This window comes from Pleurodeles waltl, chromosome 6 (genome assembly GCF_031143425.1).
Source record: "Pleurodeles waltl isolate 20211129_DDA chromosome 6, aPleWal1.hap1.20221129, whole genome shotgun sequence".
NCBI classification, from domain to species: domain Eukaryota; kingdom Metazoa; phylum Chordata; class Amphibia; order Caudata; family Salamandridae; genus Pleurodeles; species Pleurodeles waltl.
In genome coordinates, this window is record NC_090445.1 from 1,541,729,239 (window position 1) to 1,541,751,454 (window position 22,216).

The 22,216-nt window shown below is 41.9% G+C and overlaps 1 protein-coding gene across 2 annotated transcripts in view; it reads left to right on the forward strand.

Annotated features, from left to right (window-relative positions):
- PIK3CD (phosphatidylinositol-4,5-bisphosphate 3-kinase catalytic subunit delta) overlaps window positions 1-22,216 on the forward strand; it is a 479,399-nt gene that overhangs the window by 63,309 nt on the left and 393,874 nt on the right. For both annotated transcript variants that reach the window (XM_069241165.1, XM_069241164.1), the window contains exon 3: window positions 2,599-2,827. In XM_069241165.1, coding sequence (XP_069097266.1) covers window positions 2,599-2,827 — 229 coding nt within the window. The remainder of the gene's footprint in view (window positions 1-2,598; window positions 2,828-22,216) is intronic.

Sequence of the window (22,216 nt, forward strand, 5' to 3'; positions counted from 1 at the left end):
CAGCAGTGTCTTTCTCGTCAGTGGTCTCAGTCACAGGGTCACCTGGAAGAACTAGTGTTGTTAGAGCGCCATACTCTCTGCTGCCTGCGGTGGTGGAACACCACCAACCTGTTGAAAAGGGTGGCCACTTATGGACCCTGTGTCGCAGGTCACTCTGACCACAGATGTATCACTGGTGGGTTGGGGCGCTCACCTTCAAGACCTCATAATACAGGGCATAATACAGAGCCTTTGAAGTTTCAGTTACCAATCCTTACATATCAGTTACCTCAAGCTTCAGACAGTATTTCTAGTCCTGAAAGCATTTCTTCATCACCTATCCCACAAGGTTGCCATAGTCCGCACAGACAATATGACAGCCATGTATTACCTACAGAAGCAAAGAGGGATCTCCACCACCACATTCACCTGGTGGCAGAGTATCTCTCAAGAATGGACAATGACTTTGCAGACCTGCTCAGCAGGATACAGCAGCAAGTCCACAATTGGGAACTCTACCTGCAAGTATTTCAAAAATACTTCCTAAAACAGGAACTCCTCAAGTAGACCTTTTCACCACAGTAGAGAATGCACAATGCTCAAGCTTCACCTCCAGGTGCCCACACACTCTATCCAAGGGCAATGCACTGTGGATAAACTGGTCAGGGATATTTGCTTCCGCTTTTCCACTTCTCCCTCTCATTCATTTTCTGGTTTTGAGGATCAGGCAGACATCTCTCACCTTGTAGCTCCCACTTGCCACTTGGCACGTCAGCCATGGTTCACCACACATCTGGACCTCTCAGTAGTTCCTCACGACAAGATCCCCAATAGGCCGACCCTTCTCACTCAAAATAAAGGACAGATCAGACATCCAGACCCCCAAGTCACTCAACCTTGCGATATGGCACCTGAAGTCATAGAGTTTGGTTACTTATGATTACCTACGAAATGTATGACCAGTCTCGGGGAAGTTTGAAGGCCCACAACCAGAGCATATTTTGCTGCAAAATGGAAACGTTTTGTATGCTACTGCCAACACAAACATATTAATCCCATTTAAGCTACTATCCGAGAAATTGTTTGTTACTTGTTCCACTCACAGAAAGCAAATCTATTTTTTACTTCCATTCGCTTACATCTCTCGGCGATAGCTGCATATCTACAGAACAGACAACATATTTCCTTGTTCTGAATCCCAGTCATCAAAGGTTCCACGGAAAGCCTTAAAAGGGTTATTCCACCCAGAGTGCCTCCTGCATCGTCCTGGAACCTCAGTATTGTGGTTTTACCAGGTTTATGGGCCCTCCTTTTGAGCCACTTTATTCATGCCCTCTTCAGTATCTTTATGCTACCTCACAAATGCACTCCAGTATCCAAATACAGCAAAAATACAAACTTGCTATGCTAAAGCAAAGAGATGCCTGTAAGTCCTAGAGCACATTCTGCTAGGGAAAAAGGAGCCATTATCGGTTTCTTTGGAAACATACCTATAGCTGACATTTGTAAGGCAGCTAAATGGTCTACACCAGCACATTTACAAAGTATTATTGTGTGTAGTACTAGCACATCAGCAAGCCAATGTAGGTCAAGCTGTGCTACGAACACTTTTCAAGTCAACTCCAATTTCCACAGACTAGCCACCGTTTTTATGGAGGGACTGCTTTACAGTGTATGCAGAGCATGTGTATCTACAGCCACACATGCAGTTGAACAGAAAATGTTATTATCCAGTAAGTATCTGTTTGTGGCTCGTAGTGCTGTAGATTCACATGCATCCTCCCTCCTACCCGGAGGCATGTGGCCATTTCAGTTACTTTACACTTATATATAGTGGTACATATGTAGTTACATTGCATGGACAGCTCTTTCTCAATGCTTCCTCTACACTCTTTTTCCCACCCGACTGCAGTAAAACAGTCCAGCAAAGGAGTGGATGCCCATGCGCAGTATCACTTCGAAGGAGGAGTCACTCACTCCTTTGAAGAAAATCAACTTGCACCATTATGGACCCAACACTAGATGGCAGGAGTATGTAGAGTGTGTGAATCTACAGCGATACATGCCATGAACAAGCGCCTAGTGGGTATGTAACATTTTCCTTTCTTCCTGGGAAATCCTCATCAAAGTGAAAAGCATCTCTCTCTGAACAGGAAGACACAGTATTTTTCCCCTTGCACTCTGGATCCTCTTAATTCCGTAAAAATAAACTGACCTGTCATCTTTGAAAAAAAAAAAAAACAAAGATTTGTTGAAGGTCATATTTGTCAATATATTCACTATTTTTTTTTTTGTCGTTTTTTAAAAATGAAAACTAAACTAAACATGGCTGTTTTAGCATACCGATAGGCTGTCTAGACACTTTTTTTCTTTAAGCGTTCTTTTCTACTGACACATTTTCTGTGAATGTATAGATGCATGTATTTATATATTTTTATTAAAGTGCTTGCCCGAGGTGGGATAGTTGAGTGCTTATGACTACCCTTGAAGAGAACTAGGATTACAGGTAAATAACTTTACTGTCCATCCTATCTGTCCCCGTTTGTTGCTGATGTTCACTTTGTGGTGGTGTTTGTAGTGCCACAGCTCATGGTTCTGCACTTTGTTTGTCCCCTGCAGTCACTCTGGCATCATGCAAAGTGTGAGCCATTATTCCACATGCTCAGCGACCCTACCTCTTATGTCTTCACCTGTATCAACCAGACGTCAGAACAGCAAGAGCTGGAGGATGAGCAACGTCGTCTGTGTGATGTGCAGCCATTTCTACCTGTATTGCGACTTGTGGCCCGTGAAGGGGACCGAGCTGACAAGCTCATAAACTCAGAGATCAGCTTACTCATTGGCAAAGGTGAGTGCTTCACCTTGCAAAAAATCATGTACACACATCTCAAAGTGATATCCACCTGCTGTTGACTAAGGTGTCTCTCTCACTGTGAAAAAACTATATGTGTATGGGCAAGCACAAATTACCTCCCCTCCCCCCCCCCACATTACTCTTCACTTCCATGTCACCTGCTATTCTGCTGATTAATTTGCTTCACTGTGAAATCCATTTCAGTGCACACTTTTAGTTTGAATAAATTTGTCATTCTTTTTCACTCTGCACAAAAGTTTGGCCACTTCACTGTTGTCTTATATTGATGGTCTCCTGTTATTTTAGACACTTTACTTATTTTGTTATAATGCTTGACTTACCTCAGATTTAAAGTTTTAAATGCTATGTATTGTGTACCCATGTCTGGTAATAGACATACGGTATGTACCAGATGTTGTCAATTGAGTGGCCTGATTGCTGCACTGGTTGCAAGCACAAGGTGAGAGTTACAGTTGACAAAGGAACCCAAGTATCACCTTGGACCTTGGATAAACGTATGTACAAAAACACTGTTCCCACAGTTCATAATAACACAATCAATGCAAATAAACCAGTGGTTGCTGTAATCATTAGTTACGATAAGTCATAGAAAATATTTTTAACACAGTCTGTACAGTGGGCATGTGGTGAGAAACATGCTTGGTGCTCTCATAAATGTGATACACACATGTGAAAAAAGTCAGTGACCAAAGATGTGTGTCATAAAACAAGAACAAACAGCTCTTTTCGATATACAGTCTACAAAGGGTCCGTAGTAGTAGTTGACGTTTGATCCCTATGAGGATGAGGGGATCACCATCAGAACATCATCAGAACTCTGCCTGAATCCCGATACGCAGGGTAAAGGAACAAAAACATGCAATTCTAAAGTTTTCAACCCATTAGAGTATGGCAGGAAAAATGATGATGCTGATAATAATAATAAGGAAATGGAAAAATAGTGCTTAAATACCCAAAGGGGAGATGTATTGATTGTGAATAAAGTCATACCGTGCTAGCTTCCCAATAACTTGCCTTAAAAATGGAGGCAATCGGGCGGGAAAATACTGCCATATCTTGGGGTTTAATAAAATGTAAAGAGGAAATATAAAGAGGATTTTTTCCAGTGTATGCTAGCACAATTACTTTGCAGCGCTAAATTTAAAAAAGTAATGCGCTGCAGTCAATGCACTGCTCGAATGCAGAGTGGAAATTAGAGTCTCAGCACCTGCGAGCATGAAGGGCTTTGTCACTTGTGAGTCTCAAAAAGAGTACCATGCTGTTGTTAAAGGGCCACTCAAGTGCAGAAGCATAATGAAAAAGTTCCTAGCTATTGTAAAGGAAAGTGTAAATTCTATTAAGGACACGGAGGCAAGGATTAGGCTTTCAACTTTCTCCACTTTATTCAGCAGCAGCCATTAACTTTATGCAGATAGAACAATAAACCACATTTCCCATAAGTCCTTGGGAAAAGAGGAAAAACAGTCCATCCAATCAGAATGCTGTACAATCAATAATGTTCACTAGAGGCTATCTCTCCTCCTCGTTCTCCCTGCAACAGTCATTTTTCCTAGGTTACTCCTGTTTGTTGGAATCCGTCCCTGAGAAAGAAAATCAAAACATAAGAAAATTTGAGTCATGTGGCAAGGACTCAAACGTCAACTAACCATAAGACAACCATTTAAATAAGTCTACTCAAATGAACAATCCTTAGTAAATTTCAATATGCATGAATTACATACATTGAAATTACTTAAATATAAGGAACTCTCATATCCTGTTGGGTCGGTATCCTAACCACATTAGAAGAATGGGTGGGCTAATCCTCACCTCCAAGTCCTTAATAGAATTGAAACTTTCTGTTACAGTAGCTAGGGAATTTTTCATTCTATGTCAGGACCCGGAGGCAAGGATTAGACTAGTTTAAAGCTTTTCCAACATTAAAGTTGCCAGACTTGAGATTGGTTTAAAGTAAAACCTTTTAAAAGTAGAATCCAAATACCAATCTGCTGCACGGAGGATGCCCTCTAGTCCAGCACCCAAAGAAAAGGCTTTAGATGCCGTGGCTCCTTGCACCAAATGAGTCCTGAATCGGGATATACCAATACCATCCTCCTGCATAATCCATCTGACCCATCTGGAAAAGTAGGGGAGGAAACTGCTTTAAGGTTTGGTGAGAGCAATCAACAACTGTCTCTCCCCTGGAAGTCCAAGGTCTTCTATCATAAACTCATAAGCTTTTATTGCCATAACATCACATAGTTTTGCAGTATCTGGGAATGCTGGATATGACACAATTCTTTAATTACTCTTAGTTTTTTAGAGCAATATGAAAGGAAACCTTGGCTGGGGTGAATACCCCTACCTGTTATATCCAAAACTCTTACATCTGATGCTCTCCCACAAAAAATTGGACACAATAAGGTGGCTAACTTTGCGGGCATTTGTTTTTTTGACAGGAATTTATTTGAGGGCCATGACTTGAAAAGATCCAAAACCTTGCTTACGTCCCACAACGTGGAGTATAAGGGTTCGGGCGGAAATGATAACCTAATACCCTTCAGAAGTTTGCAGACCAAAGGGTGTTCCCCAACCGAATGTCTGTCGATCAGCAAATGACCTGCTGAAATAGCCCATCAAAACGTATTGATCGACCTGTATGCTAGACCATCTGCGGCTGGGCCGCCAGGAAATTCAAGACTTGGACAGTGTCTGCACCCAAAGGATCCAATTGGCGTTGAAGACACCTTCCCAGCCATCGGGACCAGGCGGAATGGTATCTTTTATTTGTTCCGTCTGTCCAGGCTTTGGTGAGTAAAGCGGCAGCCTCCCGTGAAATGTTTAGGACTTTCCAGCATTCCTGGTAATTTTCCAGGCCACAAAATGAAGCAAGCCCGATAGGATCTGGTGATGGTACTGGCTTAGGGATCCTGAAGGAGATCTGGAAATAGGGGCTAGAGGGATTGGAAAATCCCAAGAAAGTACCATCTGAGCTGGAAACCAGACTTGAGACCTCCAAACTGGAGTAATCACCACAAGGTGCGCCAGCTGTCTCCAAACCCGATTGCATAATGTCATTATCATCACGAATGGGAGAAACACATAACCTGTCTCCTTGCTCTAATCTTAGAGAAACACATTGGTTGCCACCTCATTGGGGTCCGGATGCCAACTGCAGTATCTGTCCATCTGGAATTCCAGCCAAGAGGCAAAAAGATCAATGGAGAAAGGCCCCAGTGGTCTTGGATCTGCTGAAACGCTCTTGGGTGTAGATTCCATAGGCTGGCATCCTACCAACTACCAATTGGTCCCTTGTTTCGACCTCCCAGGGAGATGTTCTGCAGATACTGAGATCTGGTTGGCCAGGCAATAATTCCAAAATGTTTGTCCAGATCCAAAAGGGTTTTCGACCTGAAACCCTAAAGATGGTTGATATAGTGAACTGCCACCACTTTGTCTTGAGAAGGACACAACATTGAACCTTCACTTTGGTCAAGCATTTTACGGCAAAGGAATCTACCATTAATTCCAGGCAGATAGGTTGTAGGGACCATTCTTTGGTAGGCCACTTTCCTCCTGTGGAATATTCTCCACACTTGCTTCCCAGCCTGAGCTGCTGGCATCCGATTCTATCACGAGATCAGGCTGGGAGCCGAAAAAGGCTCTGCCATTCCCGGCCGCCATATGGGAAATCCCCACTGTAGTTCCTCCTTCGCCTCCACCGAGAGACGAACCGACTGAAAATAGGTAAGACCCCTTTGGAAATGGGAAATCTTTTAGGCGTTGTAGCCCCCAATAATGGAGGGGGCCTGGGAAGATGGCCTGTATGGAGGATGAGAGCAGTCCCACAACTCGTGTTAACTGACATAGCGATATCAGTGATTTGGCTATTATTTTCCTGAGTTTGTGCTTTCTCTTGGACAGTTTGCGGGGTGGGAGACTAAGGGTAGCTTTGACTGAGTCTATTACAAACCAGAGGAATTGCAGAGATTGGGTAAGGAAAGAGAGATGACTTCTTTTTGACCACAAACCCGAGAGATTCCAGCAGGTTGATAGTCATCTGCAAGTGTTCGGCCTGATTTACTGGGCATTGATGCATGATAACAATATTGTCTAGATAGGCGATCAGACGCACACCTACGAGCCCTCAAGTGCTCGGTCGCCGGTTTCAGCATTTTGGTGAAACACTATGGAGCGGAAGATAGACTGAAAGGAAGGAAATTAAACTTGAATATTTCTGCCCTACACTGGATCTGTAAAAAGCGCCGATGAGAAAGGAAGATGGATATCGCTAGGTAGGCATTCTTCAAGTCCAGGCGGACCATCCAGTCGGATACCGGCAAAAGATTCCTGAGGAGATGGATACCTTCCATCTTGAAGTGGTGGTAAACAAGCTACTCATTGATAATGGGGCGTTGGCCACCGTCTCTTTTCCACTAGGAAAAGGTTGCTGAGGAAACCCGTGGGATGTAAGGCGGTAGGGACGATCGCATCCTTCTCTAAGTGCTGCGCAATTTCCCACTCTTCTAACTCATATTGCGCTCAAGGAAAAAATCTGGGGTTTTGGCCTCTGTGTTTGATAGGGGACACTGTAGAATTCTATCTCAAACCCTTTTACAGTTTGAAGAACCCATGCATCTGAGGAAAGACTCTCCCAGTTTTGCAAAAAGTGCACCAGGCAGCCCCCAAGCAGTAGCCCTTCAGAGTTTTGTACGCCCACCTTGGTAATTACTGTAGGCGCCAGAACCTCTGGAACTGCCTCTTGTGCCCTGATGATGGGGATAGCTCCTTGTGGGGTATAAGTTGCCAAATGTGGATGAATCTTGCCATTGTCCTGGGTGGGAATCCACCCCTCCAGCGGAGGCGTGGTGAAAGACGCGACTGGTCAAGCACCCCTTACCACAACCAGCAAAAACACGGGGTATAAAGAGGTTTGGGTGCTGTCTAGGGAACTGACTGGGTTCACAAACTTGCCCAGCTCCCAAATAAATGCGGCCCCAAAGAGACTGCCTTGGTCTATGGGACACGCCTCTGAAGTAGCTAACTCCCCCAATTTCGAGTCCGTTTTGATCAAAAGAGATTTATGCTGCTCGGTCGAGATCGCACAGTTGGTGTTCACAAGAAAAATGATGGCTCTTTGAGCCCATTTAGACAAGGTCTCTGGGGAGATGAGGGATCCAGATGCTTCAGCATCCTCCGCCATATCTAGATCTTGGCTAGAGATCCTGCTACGTTGAGGAGCTTGTCCTAACAGGAGCGCCAGGATCGGTCTATGCCCTTTTTGGGTTCACTGACAGATTTCACAGATTTTCGCAAGAAAAGTGACCATCTTGACGTGTGTCAGAAGTGAAGGCCACTTTACCCTCCAAAGAGGGTCTAGGGCTTTCAGCCCCAAAGGCAGCTCCTTACTTCTTTGTCTAGGGCTTTTCGCAGTCTGCCTGCTATATACGAGGCCACCTTGGGCATTAAGCAACATTCCACGGAGTGCGGATGTTAAGTCTTCCAGGTCCAACATATCTGAGAGTCAGTGGCTTGGGGGGGCAGTGTCCACAGATTACCGCTGTTGGATAACACTATTTTGTCAGCCAAATTCCATGACCTGCGAGGGTCCCAACGCCTACCAGAAGTATTGGGAGAGTCATCCCCGTCTCCAGGGTCAGTGGGAGGAAGGGGTTTGAGGGGATCCCTGGAGGTACTGGGGTTTTGGATGTCAACAGAGAGGGGTTGCAAAAAAAATAAAGGCCTTTTTTAGGCACACAAATGCATTGAGGTAGGCCCCTTGGTCATCTGCGTGCTTGCATTTATTGTCTAGGCTGGGAGTAGCCCGCTGCCCTAGAGATTTGGGGGCCAGTGGCATCTTCCCTCTGTTCGAGGGTTTTTTGGCATTGTGCCTGCAGTTGAGTAATTTTCTTCTCTAAGGGTGCGACCAACTTGGTTAGTTCAAGTATAAATAGGGAGTTTGTGTTAGGGACGGTTAGTCCAAGTATATGTAGAGAGCTGGTATTAGATAGGGTAAAGCTTGTGTATGATATTTAGATATTCACAAGGGAATAGATTTGTGTAGGCCCAGGGAGCTCTGAGACCAGCGCCCTGTTGTTACACCGGGTTTATATGCCGCCTAGGATGCATCCCAAACAAAGCTTTAATAGAGGCGATTTTACCTGCACCACAAGTGTTAATCTCCAGGCGGTGGCACTGTTAGAATACAATTGCCAAAGAGGTGAAAACTGCCCTCTTAACCGATTGCGGCCGGACAAGCTTCACTCAGACAGACCAGTGAAATTGACACGCTGGCTGCCAGGAGGTTGAGACATGCGGATCGCATTCAGAATAGTGCGTTGGCCACCTAGCGGCTGGGAAGAGTTAGAGTGGCTGTGTAGGAGCAAAAACGTTCCTGCATCCGCACTGTGGGTAAAAAACTGAAAGGTAACACTAGTTAACCCAGTACAGTGAAGCAGCGTACACTACAGCAAGAAAATCGGACTTTCATGTTTGGTATCGCCACGAAATTTGAACACATGAAACCAGTGATTAACAGTAACAAGAAAAACACTTATATGAGGCTGCTGGAGCACCAAAGAAAAGGGAGGATAGAGAGTTTCCAGTAAATATTATTGGTTGTGCAGCGCTCTGTTTGGAAGGACTGTATTTTCCTCTTCTTGAAAGGACTTCTGGGAAATGTGGAGTATTGTTATATCTGCATGAAGTTAATGGCTGCTGGTGAATAAAGTGCAAGAAGTTGAAAGCCTTAACCTCACTTCTGGGTCCTGTCATAAAATCCGGAGCTAGCTGATCTGCAAGTTGAGTGCAGAGTTTCCAGAGAAGGGAGCGCTGTTCTGGCCTATATAAGTTAGCGTCTCCACCAGAACCGTTCTTCATGTGCTCAGTGGGAGGAACACTAACCGTCATGGGAAAGTAATGGAAAGTGAAAAGGCTGCCATATCTGCAGAGTGAAATGAGAAATACACGACAGAGAAAAATATCTATAACGCTGTGGTGAGTAAGTTTGATAATCATAGAATACATAATTGGAAGTAAAGAAAATATAACGAATATCCAAAAGGGGCAATTAAATCAACAGAATACAATTTGTTGTCTTATTGGGCAAAATTAATTGATAAAGGTCACATGGAAAAAACAAAATAATAGACATAATGTTGCAGTCCAACTTACTCCGGTACATAGCTGAAATTGGATGCTAGCTTAATTCAAAAGTCCATAGAATAAATAAAGGCATAGTCCAGGTAAAGCAGACACGACAGATGGTGGCTCAGATCAAATTAGCCTGTTCTACTTGGTGGTTCAAGCTGGTTCTCATTATGTTCATTCTAAGGATCCATTCCAGTTCCTCCTTGTTGAGTAGCTGCTCCAGGTTGTCAGCTCTTTCTGGTAATTTTTAAAACACTGATCACAATCCATTTTATGTTGTTCTCTGTATTAACATGTTCTAGTGGGGGTATTGGGCACCATGCAGCTGATACAGGTCTGATGTTGACAAATATGTATTCTGATTTTCTGGGTGGTTTGCCCAATGTATAATTTCCGATATGGACATGTTGTACTGTAAATCTCATTACATGGATTACAGTTAGAAAATCCTCTAAGATGTATCTCAACATTGACATACTGGACAGTTTTGATTCTATACAGAAGTGGCACATACTACTGTGACCACATTTAAAGTGTCTGATAACCTGGGGTGGGGCTAGTGATCAATTAGAGTGTCTGGTAATTTTTCTGGTGAGAGTGTGGCCCTCACCAAAAGGTCTTAAGTTTTCACTCCTCTTATAGGAGAACATCTGAGATTCCAGTGGAAGATGCTCTGCTGCCAATATCTTCCAATGCTTCGTAATGTTTTTGGACACTAAAGTTGAGATTGGAAAGAAAGTGGTTATATTTATACGTTTCTCAGACAAAACACCCCTGGCTTTTGTAATAAGTAACATCTCCTTAGGGCAGTACCATGATCTTTTGAGAAAGCATTTTACAAGACATTTACAATATCCCCTGGCCAAAAGTCTATTACCCAGTATTGCAGCTTCTCTAAAGAAGTCAGATCTATGATGTCAATTTCTGTGTATCCTTAAGAACTCACTACAAGGTAAAGAATCTTTCAAAGAGTGTGGTTGGGACTCAAGTATTTTCGCAAGGTATTTCTTTCATTGGGTTTGCGGTAGAGTGTTGTGTACAGAATGCCATTTTCTACTTTTACAAATAAATCCAAAAATGGGGTCTCTTCCTTGCTGCTTGTTAAAGTAAAAATCAGACCAAAGCCACTCTTTCCAAATAGAAAACAATATCTGAGTTTACCTGTCTAGCACAAGATAATAAGTCCAGCAAAAACAAAGTAAGAAAGGATGTACAGTGTTACAAAGTAGAAAGGGCCTTTCCCTATTTAGCAGATGATTATTACACGAACAGATCCTCTGGGGCTACGGGTCCCAACAAATCCTGAGGATAATATTGTAAAGAGAACAACTCTGTATCCTTTTCAGATACAACAGAAGATTCAGGGGCTAATTCAGACCCTTTAGAAGGGAAGGGTGGGGCGATTACACAGAAAGCGCAGGAGTATTGTTTTTTTTGTTATTTTTTTTTTAGGCATGGGACATTTCCTTTTTCGCAAGTCATTCTTTAGTGTATCGCTGGCACCTGTCACGTTAGATTAATTCTCTCCTTCCTACTCGTTGTTGTTAGTGGCATACTACATCACAACTACCACACATATTCTTTTGGCCATATGGTGAAAGAGCAGACATTTAGGTTGAGACTATGTAAAATGTCGTTTGTTTTGGTGAAACATGGCTTATCAGTAGCACTGGAGATTTGAGTCTTTCACCACAGCCCACTTCATGCTGCCCACCAGTTTATGTAGTGGAGGAGGAGAAAGGTAAGGAGGGAGGCAGTTAAGAGACAAACTAATCAGTACTGAGTCAGTTTATTTTTATTCAGTCCTAAGCTCCTGTGCTAAGACTGCCACTAAGAAGTGCATCATTAGCTAGACTTATGATACAGATTTTTTGCTATAAAGCTGCTGCTGCCTTAAGAATGCCAGAATTATGGCAGCCTTTCCATCTTGTATGGCATGGTCAGTGAGAGTTAATTTCTTAAGGTAACCCAGTGGAGGGATCTAGACACCCTTGAAATTACCCATCTATGATTTTTGGAACACAGAGCGGCAAGAAGGTTGTTAATGGATTCAGAATGAATACTCATGATGACGACAATTAGGATTCTGTGGCCCTTGAATGAATAATGTGTGATTTTGGGCAAATGACTTATTCTCAGACGCTTAACAATTGTAAATATGTAAGATGCAGTGCAATTGAACAGTTCAAAAATGTCCAAATCCAGCTTGATGTATGCATCCCAAAATTCTCCCCAATTATTGTGTAGCCCCTTGGTGTTCCATATCTTAATTTCCCTGTCAAAATACCAGCAAATAAATATATACATTGTCTCTGGTATCCTTACACAATAGAATAGAATAGACTAGAATAGAGTAACAAATCAAATAAAATCCCTGCCTCAGAGAAGGCATCCTAAAGTAGAGAAAAAACATCTATAGAAGGAATTATCTTAGTAGTTCAGGTAAATAAGTTACAGAGAGCCATCCGGCCCACTAGAAATCAGACCAGGAGTTAGAATCAATACAGTGAAGTTTAGCAAAGGTATGAACTAATTTATCTTAGCTTTCCTCTAACTATTTGCAGATGGAACATGAGTGGAGCAAATGCATTTTTCCCTGTTATGGAATGAGCCTTAGAATTTACTGGTAAAGGCCTGGTCTCGTTTGTTATGGTAGGATGTAATTATACCAGATACTATCAACCTACCTGTGGTTTGCTTCGTGGAAGGTAAGAGATAAAGGTGTAAACCATACCATAGTTGAGAAATAATTGTTAGGTGAGATCATTTATTTGTCAAGGTAGTATCTTAGAGACCTTCTAACATTTAAAGTATGAAGAGACCGTTCTGAATAGAGTATGGCTTCGTATAATATGTAGTTCCAAATGTGAAGATATTCTTGTAATAGGGGGTAAACGTTTTCTTGAGGACTCCAGAAAAACTTAAAACCACAAAATTATGAAAAAATACTAGTGGTGGACGTTTCTTGTAAGTGGCAATGGCAGCCAGAGGTAGTTTAATAGATGGAAACTGAAGGGCAGACTCAGCCAAATAAAGTGCTGTGCGATTTCTTCTTGGCATTGTCTTGGATCCACCTAATTCCAAGACACCCGATTCAGGAGCATCTTCTAATTGAAGACATATGAAGGTCTGCTACTCATTTCTGGAGACCTGGAAGATGCATTGCTGTCAGAGAAATGTACCAGGCCCAGATTGGTTGTGTTTCTTTTAAGAAGTTATGAATTTGGAATCTGATGTATTAAAGGTGGGATCACAAAAAACTGCTCAACTACTGCTTTGTTACCTGACCTTCATTTTGAGCTGATATGGATATACACATTTGACAGGCTGCAAAAAGGCCACTCTGAAGCATTTGCAGAACTCTGCTTCCTTAATATTAATGAGGCGAGATTCTGTTCCACTGAACGAGCTGCAAAATGGAGACTTGTAATGGACCTAAGGCCCCCATCCACCCCTACAAATGATCTCTGCTTCAGCATGAGATATGATGCAGTTTTTCTGAAGAAGAGCTCTTCCTTCTGAGGCAGTCATCTCACATGTGTGTCTCCGACTGCCATCCAAAGCATTCATTATGAGTTATAACTTAGTTGAAGGTGAAAGGAGTTTTCTGTAACTGATCTAGTTGAAGCATGTTTACATTTTTGCACCAAAATAACAGGAATTGAACGGCACTGCTGAAGTGCGTGACGCCAATGCTCCTTCAGATGTTCTTGATGAATGTGCAGCTTGATAGCGTGTAGCTGGAAGATGCTAAAATATATGCTTCCTTAAAGTAGGAATCTTGTCTGACCATTGGTGATTAAGTTGGTAGGGGTAGTTCCCTATCTGGAATCTGAGTATGTGCTTGTACAGTTGTGGACTTCATCCCGTCACCTCACCTTATGGAGTGCTAGCATTCTGAATGTGTCCATCTTCACCTATTTGTTGGCCACGTTCTGGTCTAAAATGAGAAGATGATCTGTGATTGGAGTCTTCTACTTAACAAGAAATAGCTTGAGTACATGCCTTTGTTTTTGCAGTTTGGGTACAAAAGAATGCAGTTCAGAGAGGAGAAGGAACTACACGTGCTGAACTAGCCAGTTAATTTTTGAAAATATGTTTCTGCTTATGGTGTTTGTAGTTGTTGTCTCTTACACAATAGGCAGGTGGGGTGCTATTTAAAAAAAATATAATTTATTAGCATCTTACAACATATGCATAATACCAGAGCACTTCAAAACGAGTTGTACAATAGAAGGTTCACAGCTTATGGCAATGTATGGCAGGAACAGGAAAATAATGATTGACTGTCCAGCAACACAACAGGAGTGGGGATATTAACCTCTCTCTTATCCTCTAAGCTGAACCGTGGGAAGCTTTTTAAGTTTTCAAACTTACAATTTTCAGACTTTTTCAACCTTTGATCTTGTGCTTTGGCATGCATTGATATCCATGTATGTCCATGTGGGTGCCAAGTAGGGAAATATCTGACAGAAAGACGTCCAGAATACCTTTTTGAGGTTGAAACGAGAGTGATGTTTGGATAGCTGTGAGGGAACTGTGATAAATATCTCTTGGTGCTAAGTTTGCCCAACTATTAACTGCTCTTATTTCTGAATGTCATGAAGGTCAAAAAACATCCCAGATAATTCCACAAGTCTCTATTATACATTTGCTGAGATGAACAGTAGAATTGGCAGCTGTTATTGTCGTGGCTGAAGTTGGACAGACCTTTTCCCACCACCGAGTCCATCTTGCTTTCTTTTTCTGGAGTGATAAGCTCTGAACCTATCTATATTAGCCACAAGCCAGAGGTGAGTGTAGTAGGCTGTAGAAGTCCTCATACCAAGGAGACTACCAGTTTGCCTTGTGGCTACAGAAGTACAGTCTCAAATCTAATACAGGTATCAAATACCAGTGAGGTATCCTCAATATTGAAGCCCTTTTCTTTTTCTAGTGGTGACATGAAAGGCCACAGCATTGTCAAATGGAGACAATGTATAAAAATGCTGAATAGGTGATCTTATTTGTGTCTGAGACAGTTGAAGGAATAATATTTCTTTGTGGATAAAAATCTTGAACAGAAACAGGAGCTTCAGGTGATCTGGGTTTGTGACTCCTCTCTGATCTATGTTCCTTTAAGTGATGTGGCCGACGGTCATTTATCTCTTTCCTGGGCGGTTCTCATTATTCCTGCCAGCATGTTGTTTTTTTGTTTCCTGGATTTGTCCTTCACAGGTGTTTTAATGGCATAGGATGCAAAGGTAGAATACACAGTGGAGCTGACATGCACTGGTGATGTGAGTCTTGGAGCTGCCACTGTCGTGGAAAGCTGAGCATTGTGTCAGGGTGTAATACGTCGTCATAATGGTGGAATTCTCTTGCTCTGATTAGTCAGGGAAGTCTTGTGTTGTGACTGTTTGAGGCTGCTTCTCTGCTGAGTGGTGAGGTTCCACAGAAGGAGGAACATTGATAATGCACCTCTACATTCTCACCTTTTCACTAGGCATCTGGGTGTGACTCTTAGATATATATGGAAGGTGGTTTTGGATTATGAAGCTCTCGATGTTGAGACAGGCCTCGAAGGATAGAAATATCTCTATGTGAAGTGGGAGGTCTTTGACACACTCTTTGTTGAGTGACTAGATGAACTACGCCTTGATGTTTAACCCTTTGATATTGTGGGGGAGTGAGAGTGACTGGAAGAATGTCTGGAGGCCTGGAAGTGGCAAGCAGTATTCTCCTCAAAATATACAAAATTTCTAAGCTGGCATTTTGTACTTTCAAACGGACATTTTGAAGAATTCTGTGGCTCCAAATGTGTGCAGAAAGCTTTCTAGCCCTGTGATTTTTAGTATTGCATTAAGTAGTTTCCCTCGGCTTATCAGGACTAGTGAGTAGCATTCTACGGTATATGAAGTGAAAGTAAAAGCTATAAAGTCGAACATCCATGAGTGCTAGGCCTCCTTTTCCCCCCCACCTTCTTTGTACATTTCCTCCATGAAAACCTTGCTCCTCTTGATACACAAATACATGTGCTTATCTTCCACTGGATTATGGAGATGCTATCTTTGGCAAATGAGAGTTGTACTGTATGAAAAGATAGGTGAATTTCATGAGAATAGACATTTTAACGAGGCTTGTGCAAAATGTATTGAGTAGGCTATAAATCTTGTTTGTTACTTTGTTCAGAGTTTTCTTTGGTATTTCCACCAACGTTTGTGTGACTATAACTCCCAGATATCTAATCTCCAGGCAAAACTCCCTTTTTTCATAGTTTAAGTTACAGCACAACACCTCAGTTTTAGGTTTATTAATCTGATATCCTGAAAGTGCTCCAACTCAAATGGTATCTCTTCTACACGTGCAATTGTCCCTCTACCATCAGCAGTGAATGGCATTATGTCATTGACATACAGGACAATCTTTTTAATCAATTCCTTTCCCATTTTTAATTTTCTCAATGATTTCCTCTTCCTTGATTTCTTCTTATAGGACTTCTGTTTCTGCTTATGAGAGGACAGGGATTTGCTGTCTTTCAACCACATTTTTAATGTTTGCAAGATTGGGATACAGTTTCTTTGTATAAGGAAGCAAACAACCTGAGCACACCTTCAGCTAGTTCCTCTGGATTGTTTGCTACCTTCCCTGTATCATCTACAATTAATTTACTGATGTGGTTACTTGCAATATCAGTTTAGGTTCTACACACTAGAAGATACCTGTTTCTCTTGCCATACTCAAATGTGTCTTAACTTATTTGCCTGCCATTGAGCTCTGCTGTTTTTTTACCATTGCTGTTAAAGCTTTAAAGCTTTACCAACTTTTGTTTTAGACTATTTATAAGGTCTTGTGGATTTTCATTTTGTAGTTTAGTTGACCTTGGTTTGGTTGATTTCCTTTGTAGGATGTTCACTTCTTTCCAAGAGCTAATTATAACATTTTACAGATAACCCTCTGAATAGGTGTCCAACTATAAACAAGGCTGAGATCCAGTCTTTTTGCACCAGATGTCACACAAGCCAGAGTCCTGCATTAAGTCCTTTAATGCTTTACTAACCTTAGGAGTATTTATTACATGGCGCTTTGTGGGCCTATCAATCTCCTTATTAATTAGTGTGTTCAAATCCACTCCAATCAGGATAAGTAGGGGATCCTCCAGTAGGTGTAGCACCAATGTTTTCAGATTGTTCAGAGGCATATTATTTTCACAATTAGGGCCTTAAATCCCAATGCATGTGATCATTATCTGATTGCATCTGAGTTTACCAACAATCCATTTACTTGAAGGATCAGTTTTGTGCTCTAGAAAGTCAATCGCTGAATTATACTTTATGATTAGAGCAACCCATTTAAGGTTAGCCATCTGATCTGAACTTCCAACCTGACAGACCCATTTGTTTTTATTTCATAGTGCCTTGCAGTCTATATATGTGAGGTGAGTTCCTTATAATATAAAGAATTTGCACTTCGCAGTTTGTTTTCTAAATATTGTAAGACAATTATTCCTTTATTTTGATCAGAAGGTCAATTACATTCAATGTTAATACTTCTTTTATCATTTCACCATGTTACTATCCTTAATTTATCATTTGCAACATTTGGTAATGTAATACAAGTTAAGTACAGTAAGGAGAGGACAAAGATGTTTTAATTGTTCCTGCAACTCTCCTTCTCATCTCAAAAGAGGTACCTGTCAAAATGAGGCAACATTATGACCCAGTGGGAAGGCTAAGGAGCATTTACACCTCCGAGAAATAAAGGAAAGATACTACTTGAGCAAGACGTTTTGATCCAAAAATAAGCATTGAAAAGTCAGCTGTATTTGGAGATCCTGTCAGATGTGCATAAAAAACTAAGAAATGAACAACCTCACCAATCCTACACAGTTTTTTTAAAGGGAAAGTCTCTGCATTGGCTCACACTGAGGTTGTCTCCCCCACCCCTTTTCTTTCACTCGCCCAGTGAAGCGGCCCACTGTGCTGGGTCTGTGATTTTGACATTACTGACAGTAGCATGGTGAAGTTGTGCAGCCATGCTGTGACACATTGATGCCAGCAGGGCACAATCATGTTGGTAGTATGGGTAGTTATACACAATGATGTTTGTAGCTCATGCAGTCACTGAGAGCAGTCCCACCCCTCTAGGCCTCTGTTCCCCCATGTTACGTTTCTGCACGTGGCACAAACCTTTACATTTTTCAGTTGACTAATACACTGGCACTGCTTCTTACTCTTGTTCTCTGGTAGCACCTTTAGCACTCCATCACACAGCTCACAGCTGTCTCCTTTGGGAAGATGGTTTACAGGGGCACCTTTAGTGCCCTTCTCTCCGCTAAGCAGTCTTTTTCAAGGTAGACGATCTGCAGCAGGTTGTAGATTTTTGGGATGACTGTCCCTCCCCTTTTAGGGAAGCTGACAAATAGACTCCACTGTGAATCACAGAGATCCTCCTAGACCCTTGAGGATTCAACCGTCTTTGATCATGAGTAATCTTGAAACACTGAGAGAATGTTCCAGAGACTTTTTATACCGTCATTCCAGACATTTTTGGGTCTCTACTCACGAAGAAATTCAATGGACTTTCACCATTTGTTTATAGACTCCAGCCACGTCATGCACACTCTTTATTCTTCAGATGATAACAAGAAGGAGGATGGCTGTGTGATGCTCTCGCTGGGCTACCCAAAACACTGGCATTCAAAGGAGGGGGACAAACATCCTACCTGCCAATCAGTTCTCTTTTGTCTGAACACCTTGGGGGAACGAAAGTCTAAACATTTCTAGGGAACAATCTTGCATTTCAAAACCATCGATGTCTCCTGTTTCCCACACTCATTGATTTTATTAACTACCAAAAGGTTAAGCCTGACTCAACATCCTACAATTCACATAGCCATCTGAAAAGTGAGGTCTCTTCTTTTATTTTGTGTACAATACAGCACAGTGGAATCAAGATTGATTCTGCAATATCCATAGGCTAGGATGGTACACATTCTCTTTGGGCAGATCTATCATATACTAAAGCTAGGCATGTATGCAACCTCATACACATTATACACTTTAAAAAAAAAAAAAAAGATTTTATTGAGTTTCAGTACAAATTGAAAAATAAACATTACAACATGTCGACCATCCCCCTCAAGTTGAGTGAAGAGAGTTGATATTGGCTAATTATAGTTTTCCTTTTGGGCCTCATGTCCTGTTACTCAATGTTTCCCTATCTGCGAGCTCGTGAAGTGCCCTTTTCATGTACTCCTTCCTCCATGTCAATTAATACAGTAAGGAATAAGAAATTTCCATAAGGCGATGTAGCGGTCCTCAGGATGTCGTCGAATTATAAGACTCTTCTTGAGGGGGCCACTCCTCCCCCCCTTCCCCTGCCCTTCCCAACTGCCGTTCGAGTGCCTGGTAAGTGCAGTGTAGAAGCTATTATCTGTAAGAGCTTGGTCTCGACTGGTGTGGACTGGAGTGTGCTTCGCTCATGCGTTTGTGAATGATGCTTTCCTAGGGAAGTGCTTCATTAAGGTGCGCGTGATGTGGCAGGCTTCGGGGATCTGTGCCATTCTGTTGGTGTTCCCTTACAGGTGTCAGGGTTGTTGTATTCACCTACCAATGTACTCCAAGCTCTTGCTCTCTCCATGGGGCCCTGACTTCTCCGTGCCTCTCTATGTCTAACCATCTCTTCAGCTTTAGACCATCTGAGGACTTCCCTTGTCCATGCTTGTAACCTTGGACCCGCCGCCGCCTTCCAAGTCATAGCTATCTCTCGTTTCGCTAAAACAAGGGCTAGATCTTGAAAATGATTAGTGTATTTGTGTTTGGGCTGACAACAATAGCCTCCTAGAAGGCAATGTCTGGGGTCTTCTGGTATCGCACAATCATACACATACACATCATACACATGCATATAGAAATGTAGTGTACAACCTATTTGTACTTAACTGAACAGACTATTTACACAGCAAGGCAGTTAGGCCATTTGCCTCTGTAGGTGTCTGGAAAAAGGCTTCCCTTACTAGTAATAATTCAAGCCAACATTTTCAGTACCTTTCAATCTGGTGAGGAGGTCAGTAGTCTCATTCTCTATGGAAGAGGCATTTTGTGCATCACTCTACACCTCCGAGCCCCAGTCTGGAAAACAGCACTTTTCAGCACATATTGACAGTGGCACTCAGCTAACACAAATAGTTGTAGTGTGTTGTTGAGACCAACTGCAAGACAGGATAGAGATGTCTTTGTAGGTTTACTCAGAGAAGAGTCTCTTGCCCTTCAAATCATATGGGGAATTTTCCTGTCCCAACAGTTGCCTTTGCTAGACTTGTCACATTTTTTACGTATTTTAGGTTGTGATGTTCTCCTTGTGACCTGTTTTTACCACTGATGTAACTTGCAGACCTGTAAGAGGAAATATTGTTTACTCCTGATTCTTCTGTCAGTATAGGCCACTGAGTAATAAAAGAGCAGCAAAGAATAATGCTTTCTGCTTCATTTTCTGTGTGTTTTTGTTCAGTTTTACTGTAGTTCTGAATGGCTTCTTCTGAGGAAGTAGCTTTTTGCCTACATGATAACATCTTGTGGTTTTCCGCTTGCATAACAGTCAGAAAACAATTTGGAAAGGAAGAAGTGCCATGAAAAGAAGTCAGTGCTTTGTCCCGAAGGCTTGCTGTTGTGGGAAAGTGTTAAAAACTGCAAATGCTATGGTGTTTTTAGCTGCATATTGAGTTTAGACAACTTGTATAAATTGTATTTGGGCAATCTTTCTGTTAATTTTTAGTGCCGTACTGAATGCAGAAACCATACATGACTCCTGAAAGGGTGCCATTGCGGTGCTGATCTTTTAGGAGAGGGTTCGTTATTTGTTGACAAATTCTCATTGTATTTCTGTATCAGACCTATTTAGAAAGGCCTTGTTGAATCGTATCAAGAGATGAGATGCGTATGAGATGGTTACTTTGCCTTTGTAAGTGGGATTTTAACTTGGATCTGAACAACTGAGCACAGTTTCAGCCTTTATTTATTTCAAAGTATGTTCAATTACTTATTTCAAAATATCATACAGAAAGGATGTCTTTTTTTTTTTATAGCTTTTATGGACTTGCACACTGTAACTGTATTCAGTTCTGATTTTAGACCCCTTTTCTTGAATAGTCTGTTTGCAAATGACGTGAATTCTGCAAAAGTTACTTATTCTTTATCTGCAAAAGTTACTTATTCTGTATCTGTGTGTGAGAAGTTTGGAAGGGTTTGCTGTGTGCTAAGACCACAGTTAACCAATACTTTTTAACATGTTCATAAACAAATTGCCTTGATATATGGCGTGGTCATTAGCAGATTGCCCAATGGTTGTTAATAGGAAGTTTCCAATGTTCTCACTTGTTGATGACCCCATCTTTCTTGGCCTTTCAGAAAATGTTTTTCACATGCTCATCCTAACTTTTACGCAGTATTTCCAAAAGAAGACCTACAACTAAATGCCCAGAAGAGCAATTTCATAGTGGAGGGTGCCAGATACAGAATATGGTGCATCTTCAGAGTGATTGGTCTTTCCAGTGGTAGTAGGGTGGTTGGACTAACTGGGGTTTGATGTGCGGCAAATGATTCATGTGGCAAAAGTTTCCCACTGGGCACTCCCATAAAGACGGAAAGAAAATACATGATTTAGAGTTTGCCAAGTTGGATTTATTCAATGAAGTGACTGCAGCCACCTCTTCACTGAAAAAATCTGGAATTTCAAAAACACTTGAAGAAAGAACATCAGCTTTATGCGCAAACAAACAGTCCTAAAATCATATTCCTATGAGGAAAACTCATCATCTAAGAAGAAGAGACCTTCGTCATGGGCGTCAAGCTGATCGTCAACAACAACCATGAAGGCAATCTTGTCAAAGATGATCAGATCAACATCAGTGCAGTCAGTGTTGATACAGTTGAGAACTGCTACATCATTGACAACCCCTCCAAGGATGTGCCTGCTTCGGGTGTCGACAGCGGTACCATTGACATCAGCAGCCTTGACGATGATACCTTCAATGTCAACAACTTCAGCACCAACACCATCAACAGTGACACCGTTGATGATGACACAGTCAGCAGTAGTTTTTCCAGAAACTACCTTTTCCCCAATAAAGTTAATAGCAAGTTTACCTACCCAAAGCTAGACTTAGAATTAGAAGAAAATTCTGCAACCTTGTCTCCAAGAGTGTTTACAGCCCTCTGGAATTGGATGTATGCTACGTCCCATTTTTTAGGACAT